Source organism: Papaver somniferum, chromosome 1 (genome assembly GCF_003573695.1).
Source record: "Papaver somniferum cultivar HN1 chromosome 1, ASM357369v1, whole genome shotgun sequence".
Classification (NCBI taxonomy): domain Eukaryota; kingdom Viridiplantae; phylum Streptophyta; class Magnoliopsida; order Ranunculales; family Papaveraceae; genus Papaver; species Papaver somniferum.
This window is the reverse complement of record NC_039358.1, coordinates 193,884,262-193,893,949: the sequence shown is the minus strand read 5'-3', so window position 1 is coordinate 193,893,949 and position 9,688 is coordinate 193,884,262. Positions and strand designations below refer to the sequence as shown.

General features: G+C 32.8%; 1 protein-coding gene across 1 annotated transcript; it reads right to left on the bottom strand.

Moving 5' to 3' along the window:
• Window positions 1-5,030: 5,030 nt before the first annotated feature.
• On the bottom strand, window positions 5,031-7,757 carry LOC113310797 (plasma membrane-associated cation-binding protein 1-like). Its single transcript, XM_026559587.1, has 5 exons — window positions 7,598-7,757; window positions 7,370-7,516; window positions 7,166-7,255; window positions 6,939-7,023; window positions 5,031-5,799 (listed from the first exon to the last, which is right to left on the bottom strand). Exons 2-5 carry the CDS (start codon window positions 7,478-7,480, stop codon window positions 5,375-5,377), a joined length of 711 nt encoding a protein of 236 aa, XP_026415372.1. The 5' UTR covers window positions 7,481-7,516; window positions 7,598-7,757; the 3' UTR covers window positions 5,031-5,374.
• Between the last annotated feature and the right edge of the window lie 1,931 nt (window positions 7,758-9,688).

The following is a 9,688-nucleotide window of genomic DNA, read 5'->3' as shown; positions in this document are numbered from 1 at the left end:
GTCTGAATTATTGAAACTGAAAGGGAAAAGTAAGAATAAAAGGAATACATAATTCGTAGCATTTTATTGAAACTGAAAGGGAATACATATTTCATAGCATAAAATTTAAAGAAAAGATCATTACATTAAGGGTTTAATGGATGTTTTAAGGGTGAAATTGGAACATGTGAAGGCGATGAGTCCCGAAATGTTCTTTTACAATAGAGTGAATATGTGCAAAAAAAATTCCGATACAAAGTTATTCGTCGCGAAGAGTTTGAGCATGAGAAATGTGATTGGATCACAAAAGAGTTTATTAAGATTATCAACTAAGCTTGACTATTTAGTTGTAATACTCTATGTTTTATTTTTTCCATCGAATGTAGTGCAGCCCGATTATGTAATGGACATTATGAATTGATGAATGGAAATTTAAAATTTTTATGGAATACAACAACAAAATATACAAAACCAACCAAACTTATGACTAGGTAAACAAGTTGTAATTATGAGAATCGCAATCAATGGCTAGAATATCCTGTTGTAACCTGTTAAATCCCAGCCAAAAAAATAATTTCCAAACTGATATTCGATTTACAGTTTGGAAACTATAAGAACCCAGCCGATTTCTGGTTTCGTCGTGGTCCGTTATCCAAACCGTAAATCTGAATTTTCAGTTTTTCTGGTCAAAACGGTTAGGTCGTTTGGGATTAAAACCTGGCCGAAAATACTTAAATTTTTTGAAAGTATTTGTTTTTTTTCTTTTAAGAAATGGATCAAACATAAAACTCAATAGACCAAAATGGTTTTTCATTCATTGAATCGGAAAATCATACATCTTTCATTACATTGATAAGATAGATCATAACATTTGAAATAAACCCTTATTCGTATCGGTCAAAATCATTGGTAGTATTTTCCAAGATGCAATAACTGTCATTTTGTTCAAACTCTTTCCCATGGACTACCTCATATTGGAGGTGATCCCTTGACCACTATAGAAACAAATACGTTATGCTAGATAGTGTTATTCTGATGAAACAACTTATTAAAAAACTTACTCTAATCGCACCCAACATAGTGGGATTGCTTCCTTTTGGGCTTTCATCCTTTTTGAAAACTTCGAATTCTTCAAAGGCTTTCTCGAATCTCTCCTTAACGATTGCCAAAGTTCGTCCATTACGATTTTCGTTTAGTGCAACAAAAACTATGAAAACACGGTTCTAAAAAGACATGGATGTTTGATCTACGTCAATGTCTTCATCATGTTGTCTGATTGTTGCCCATGCTCTGACAATCACAGAATCTTCTTCATCGGTGTAGGGAGTCACCATAGTGTTTTTTATTCTTTTTTTTGGATGAGAAATAGATGAGAATGAATATGAGAGCTTATATCTAGAATTTGGGGGAGGAAGAGATAATAGAATGGTCTCCTTTTATAGAGTTTAATAACATAACATCTACTTCTTCTTCTCTTTTAAAAAAAAAAAAAAACTAATCGTTTAGTTGAAAATTAGAAGTTAAAAATGCATTAAATACAGTGGTTGAGAGTGTTCAGGCCAAAAAACGGCTGGGTATCCCAACAGTGTATTCCTTTTACGGTTAGGTTTTCAGTCGTGATTGAGACACATGTGACTCTGGATAAGTATTCGTCCAGGAGTTCATCTTAACTTAGCCGTATATATTGGTTACGACCAGGTGTTGTTAAATGTCGAACTGTAAATCTTTATAACGGCTTGGAAAAGATCTTTTCCGGGCTGTTATTGAGTATGAAGGATGGGACGACAACATTTTCCCAGCCGTAACCTGTAAAAAAACTCAGATCTTTTTCCAGTTTCTAACAGATTTGAACCAATCAAAATTTCTAATGGGGGTTGATTACAAGGTTTTCTAGACTAGTTTCGGGATAGATTTCATCAGTTTTCTTCAAAGTATTCAAAAAAGTTCATCAAAATCATCCTTCTCCTTCTTCTAAATCAAAAACAAAAGAAAAAAAATATTTTTGATTCTCATAATAGTAATAATTAGATTAGTCTAATCAATTGACTAATCATGATTAGTTACTTTATAATCATAATCATCACTAATCTAATCGAAGGTCCATTAGGTATTATTGAAACTAGTAGGATAAAGAGTTGTATGTTCTGTTGATAATAGGCAGTCAATTTTGGTTTTTATTTTTATTTTCTTAATTTTTGAGACCTTTGTTTACTTTATCTTTGATTTTCTTTCATTGGGGATATTTGTTGTATTCCCTGATCTTTCTTTCCTTGTTCTCTATAGATCTGTTGAATCAGGTTCTTTTTTCTCCTTCTCTTTGGATTTTCTGCAACTCTTTTGATAGGTCTGGATTATTATCATCTCTTCTCAAGCTTCATTTCTTCTGATTGAATCTATGTCTCTTCTATTGTTTCTTCTCTATGGATCTGTTGAATCAGGTATTTCTTTCTCTTTCTCTTTGGATTTTCTGTAACTCTTTTGATGGGTCTGGATTATTATCATATATTCTCAAGCTTCTTTTCTCCTGATTAGATCTTTGTCTCTTCTATTGTTTCTCTCTTTATCTGTGAGGTGTTTCTCTTTTGACTAGATCTATCTCTCTGTAATCTATTATGTGGTGATCTTATTCTATTTTATGTATTTTAAGTTTTTCAATTTTTTTCTTTCTTTTTTTCTCGGGTTTAATTTTTGTTCATGTGCTCCTCCCTTATTCTTGTCCTGATATGAATCTAAAAAAAAAAAGGACAATCTCTCAGAAATGTTAAAGGAAATTTTTAATTGATTTTGCTAAAGCTTTTGAAGGAAAAACCATTGTATCTCTCTTCTCTGGTCGTTTCTTATTTTTTTACAAATGAATTTAAAAATCAAATGGTTTTATACTAGACCATCAATTTTACTTCTTCTGTCTCTTGATTTCTTAAATGTCCGTCTTCCTTTATTATTATTTTTTCCCCTCAATCTTCGCTTTTCCTTTTAATCAATCAATTTTTGTTTCTTCTCTTGGATCTTTTTGTTTTTGAACACGGAAAAAATACTGAGTTTGGTATTTCCTTAAAGGAGTTAGACCATTTGCTTCTTAAAAACATCTTAGTTATGTCTTGAAATTTAAAAAGTAATTTTGTGAATTAAATCTTTAATATGCTCCGGTGACTGTGGTTTTCTTAGAAGCTGTTTCTTTGTCTCTTTATCTTCTCTAATCGAAGGTGGCTTCTTTTCTTCTTAAATGGACTTGTCTAATTTTTCCCGAGAACATGGATGGATTTTGTTTACCTTGGCTAGTTACTTTTGGAATTGGCTTCTTTAAAGGACTTGAATTAAAAATTTGTACGTTTTTTTTAAGGATTGGATCCAATTTTTGGTGTCTGGATTTGAAGTTGTTGATTTTGTTGGTGTGTTGGCTCTATATATATCTTGATTGAATCGTATGCCTTCATTTAGTTTATGATTGATGAGTTTTCGCCTAGATTTTCTTTGTAATTCCTTTTTGTGGCCTAAAAAAAAAGTTATTTCCCTAGACCCTGACCCTAACTTCTCTGATCCTAAATCAACCCCCGGGTAAGTCCTATTTCAATACCATCTTTGTTGTTATCCTTTTAATCCTAACTATTTGCTCTTTTTCTCTTTTGTCATCAAAGTCAATTTTCTCTAAGTTTTCTGGCAGTTATAGTGAATCAATGTTATCTCTCTGCAAGAACAAGTGTCTGAGATTTACAGTTGGTTTGGGTTGGCTTTATACGGGCCTTTTTCTTTCACTCATCTCCTTTGTTTTACTTCCTTTTATTTGTTAATATGTTGCCCCATGTTGTATTATTAAGATGCATATTATTCAGGTTCGCTAGCTTCTGAATTTTTTTAGAACCCATTAAGTTTTGTAGCTTTATTAAGCACCAAATTATTAGTTGACCCTGGTATTTTCGCTTTGGGATATTCTGATTGTTCCTTTTATTAGTCTGAGGTTATCAACAACTTTATCACAGTAACAGTTGAGACTGGATAGTAAACTAGGTTTCTTAATTGACTCTCATCTTGTACAGTTTTATTAGTTTTTGGTTCAGTATTTGGTTACTTTTGTTTTCAATTGGTGTTAGTTACAATTTGGGTTAATTTCTGTTTATTAGCTTTCCTTTTTAATATGTATTATGTCCGTGTTAGATTGTTCGGTAGTTTAATCTACTTTTGTGTTTCTTCTTTGAATAGGAAAATGAATGCTCCTGTGAAACAACATGATGCTGAAATCAATACTGGCTACGTTCTAAATGGCTGCATTTTTCCGAAGATGCATCTCTCATCAACAAAATCTTCGATTGTGGAAAAGGCTATACCGTCATCCTCAATCATTAAGAAGAGATCTCATTCATGTACAGGCCGTCGTGACACTTTTATCAGACTTGTTCGTGATAAAAGGGCTCACGAAACCTTTTTGATAGCGTTATCGCGAGCAAAGAAGCTCATTCTTCACATCTCGTTTATGAAACCATACATACTGCCAGTATTAGAAGACTACTCATTGGGTACCGATGGAGAACGAATGCTTCCTAGGTTAATGAAGATTTACAAATATTTTGGTTATCTTTGCAATTTTAGGTTTAGAATCTTCTTTAGGACTCATCGCGTTGTGCTCTTTTCCTTTGTCAAGATTTTATCCCTTTGGTTATGGATTTTCCTTGTCAAAATTTTTAACGAGACAACATATGCTTGTCCAACACCTTTCGGTGGTTTTATCATTTAGTTTTCTTGTAATATCTTTAAATTGTTAGCTATCGTAGATGACTCTACTTCTACTGTAATGTCGACTCACGTTGAGTTTTAGTTTTTAATGAAATACCTTAATTCACAAAAAAAAAAAAAAGAGTTAGAAGAATTACTATTTCATGACCCATCAACCCCCAAAAACCCATAGACTCCCGAGTAATTGAGTTCTTCTTTTTTTTCTTTGGAAAGACAGCGATAAAATTTCATATGCATCTATTAATCAATAAGCAACTGCATTTCATTAATTCGTGTAAGAGATGATCTCAATTTAGTTGATGATTATCCCAAAATGCAAAACACACAACGAAATCATCATCATATTCCACCGTTCATCACGAAACATATGAAATTTAAAAGTTTAATACATACAAGGTTTTTTGCAGCCGAGAAGAAGAAAGAATAACAAATCTTGTGTAAAATAAAGTAAAAAAACAAACAACACGTACAAACATGTGGTGTGGTGTGGGATGACGCAGTGGTGTGTGTAATAACAAATACAAGACAACAGCAACGACAATAGAAGGTACAAAATAGTAGTAGTAGCAGTAATGTACTTGGACCCCACTCATATATATGATTTTTCTTTCTATGATGAAAAACCCTGGAAATGATTTAGGATTTTCACATCAATCAATCATGCTCATCATGGCTTTGCTACTGCTGGTGGTGGTGTCACCGCTGGTTCAGCTACTTCGGCTTTGGCTGGTTCAGCAGCTACTTCAGCTTTGGCTGGTTCGCAAACAACTGGTGTGGTTTCAGGAACTGGTTCAGCAACAACTACGACTTCTTTCTCTGCGGGCTCAGCAGTGATATTCGTGGTCTCAGGGGTAATTTCTTCAGAGGTTGTGGTGGCGGCTTCTACAGTGGTGGCAGCTTCTTCTGTGGTTGCAGCTTCCTCTGTGGTTGCAGCAACAATTTCTCCAGCTGGTAATTCTTTGTCTTTAACTTCAACTTCAGGGATGACTACAAAAGTAGACACCTTCTCAAATAGAAACAGAATTGGTTTCGACACCAAAGCTGGACTCAGGGTCTTTGATGCTTCACAGACTTGTTTTGCTCCAGGGAAGTCTGATATTGTTAAAGGAAAATATAATAATTAGATAAGTGTGCGCTAATTTTTCTTCCTACCGAAACTACTCGTACTTTCTTAGTGCGTGAAAACATAAAGAGTTAATTAATATTTGTGTCGTAGATTTTGGTATATGTTAGTGTTTGGGTCCTAAGTTTGTCCGTAATAGTGTTTGGGTCGTTGACCCTGTCAGTCAATCCGGTCAAGTGGTCAAACTGTTACCTCCGTTAGTTTACTAATTAAAAAACGTTTCTCTTCAAAGGTTCAGTTAGACCTCAACCTTACAAAGGAATTTATTCTTTCTTACCCTCTTTTCTCGAATCTATACTCAAAAGTTTGTTGGTCAACCTTACAAAGGAATTTATTCTTTCTTTCCCTCTTTTTCTCGAATCTATACTCAAAAGTTTGTACAACAGACATCTAATTTTTTCGAGTGAATAGAGATCTATACATGTACTTCATCTTTTTATACTTAAGATAGTTTATGAACTTCCATTACTAAAACAAGCCTCATCTTATTCGCATCTGAATTCTAACTAAAACTACTACATTGAAACAGAGATTAAGATGGGGTTTTGAATCTGTGTGATAGATAAGGAAAGTTGGTTTTATCTTAAACACAAGTTTTAAGCAACTTACAAGAAGTGTTGTAGCTGAAGATTTCATGGGTGATTGGTTGAGATGAAGTCATTAGAATCCCTAATTGATTTGAATTAATGAGTCATATACGGAGTCTGAATTAGTTGAGAATGGGTTCTTTGAGTATTGATTGAATAGATGATCTTTTTTTTTTTTTTTTTTTTTGAAGAATGACGATGATGATGATGATCATGAATTTTTGAGCTCGGTTAATTAAGATTTAACAAACTAAAATTAACCATAACTAACAGTTGGACCAAAAATGTTAGTTGACTTGGTTGACTAACGGGGTCAACGACCCAAACACTATAACGGACAAACTTAGGACCCAAATGCTAAGGAGTACTAAAACTCACGACCCAAACACTAATTAACTCAAACATAAACCCAAATGTTAAATCTAAATAGTATCCAACAGCTACACAAGTATTTCTGAAAAATCCAAATTAAGTCATACCAGGGATTACAACTAAATGGGTATTTTTAATTTTCTACTTACCAATTCCTGATAATTCGTCAAGGAATTTTTGAACATCAGCTGAGTGCTTCTTTACACCCGAAGTCTTTCTTTCCTTCACCAAAGTCTGTCACAAAAAAATAATAAAAAAATAGATCTTATTATTAACAACAAAAATAAGTAGTGTTTTATATCTTCTACATAAACTGTGCTTAGCTGACACTTGCAAGTTGCACTGGAGAACTAGTTAATTGATGATTGCTAATTACCTTGATTTCAGTTGAAGAAGCTTCATATACTGCTAAAACTTTGGTTTCAAGTTCAGGTTTCTTCTCTTCAAACTCCTTGTTAATCACCTCCTATATACATAAATACAACAAATTGAAAGAATTAACAAAAAAAAGAAGAAGAAAAAAAATTGTGTGCAAAATTAGGACTGACAACTACTATTATGTATATGTATGTATACTAACCTTAGAATCGGCGAAGGATTTGCATGCATCAGCAGCAGCAGCCTTTTTACCATCTTTATCAAAAACCTTCTTCAATCTTGGAAGCACCCTTGTTTGCCAATAACCGGCCATCTCTATTTGATTTGTTTTTAACTTAATCAAAAAGATCTACACAAAAACAAACTTTATTAAGAAAAACCTCCAATTAGCTTAATTAGCAACTAAAAATATGACCAAGATTTTGGGTACCTAGAATGAATTGAAGAACTTGGCTTCTTGGTTGGGTAGGGATAATAATTGAAACTCAAAATCAAAATGAAATAAAAGGTGGTGGTGGTAGGGGGGTTTTATGTTGTATGACAACTGTCTTTCTATGTCCACCTAGCAAATAATGTTTAAGATATAAGAGCGTGGCAGGATGATCATATTACAACTATTAAAACAACCCTTATTATTCCATTCATTTACATTAAATACCCTTCATTGATTATTGTTCAATTAATTATATGTCTTAATGATAATTAGATTAGATTACTTAATCAGTCACATTCTTGGCTTCATTATCATTGCCTCTCTGTCCCTCCCTCTAGTCTAGACTATACGCTAATTATGGACTAAATTGTTTACTTTTCACCGAACTACAGAGGTTTCAAAAAGATTTAACACATTGGGCGTTACTGACGAACCTGTTGGTTCCATTATATTGGATTCAAAGTCGGATGTAGCCTAAGGCCACTGTTCCAAACCATTAAAAAAAAATTCAAAATTTAAGACCATCTTCAATGAGAGAAGAGGGAATTCCACTAAAATCCGAAGTGACAACTAATCTTTTTCAGGTGTAAAGCAATAAGGATCGGTAAACTATATACCGATCCCAAAACAGTTTCACGATCACAAAACAATCACCCGAACAGTACATTTGGTGTCATTTTTAAAATGAATACTAATCTTTAAAATGAATACCTATGGGTAAAATGAATACCTATAGGTGAAATGAATAATGATAGTTGTCTTGATAAAAAGCTAATCGGTGAAATGTTTAACGATCGTTATTTTATTTTCATCGACCTATTGTTTATCCATTTTGTGTCATCCCTTATTCCCCTATTCCCTAATTAAATTCCCTGTATATGGGATAAGGAAACATGGTTTAAGGGAATTCCCAAGCCCGTAGTAGATGGTATTTTCCCTATATAAGGGGTACAAATCCCTAGTTGGAGATGGTCTAACCCAAAATAAAGAGAGAGAAAACGGCTTTTTTTTGAGAGTAACAAACTTGCAGCATAAAAAATGATTATAACAATAGTTATAGTAATTATAGATCGTTATAATGTTACAACTTAGAACGGTTTTATTTTGGTTCTTTATTTGAGTCTGTTCCTTTTTAGTCATTACTCCATGTTGGTAGTCTGGGACTGTCTAAGCTATTAGTTGGGCTGCCCCATCTGAGGGTCCAAAGGGGGAGTCTCTTGTATGATCATTTTTTTTTATTTTGTAGTCTAACACAAATGTGTAATTTGATAAAAAGATTGAAAATGATTAATATCAAAAAACTGAAAAATGCCCTTCCCTTTTAGTCCAATTATTATACTCCCTCTGTCCTAAATTAACAGTCTGCTTTGACTTTGTCAAGATATTAAGGAAATTCTATAAAATGTCATGACTAATCCTTGACTAGCCTATTTAATGTTGTGTTATTACCAAAACTAAAATTATTATTGTTAAAAATTCTAAATTGGATAGTATTATTATCTTAGGGAATGTTTTAAGAAATAAAAGCAAATTATACTGCTTTTATTATGAAATGCACAATTTAAGAATTTTTTTTCCTCGATTTGATTTTGGTTTTCCGCACTAAAACTTTAGAGCCTTTGGAATTTTCATTTGAGAGGGAAAAAAAATTGAAATTGTAGATTATTTCCTCTTTAGATATATTCGACCATGAATTTGAGATTTTGTCGTAGCTAGGGAAACTAGATAGTCTAGCTTATGTTCTTCCATGGTGTTTGAAAAAAAGAGATGAAAAGATTAATACAGATGAAAATGTTATGTAAGAATAAGTAGAAGTTTTATTAGGAATTTTATAACTATTCACAAGTGTTTTTATTTAAAAACGGAATGAGAATTAATACAAAGATATTGAGGAAGTTGTTTTCCTTATATATGGTGATAATATTTAAGATTTTGGATTAAGTTTATATTAAAAATGATTTTATGATTATTAAAAATAAAGGGTATATTTGATAGTTTAAGGAAAAAGTATGTCTATGAACAGAGCGGACGGATAAAAGTAGACAGACCAAAGTAGAAATTAGGACAGATAATTTAGGACAGAGGGAG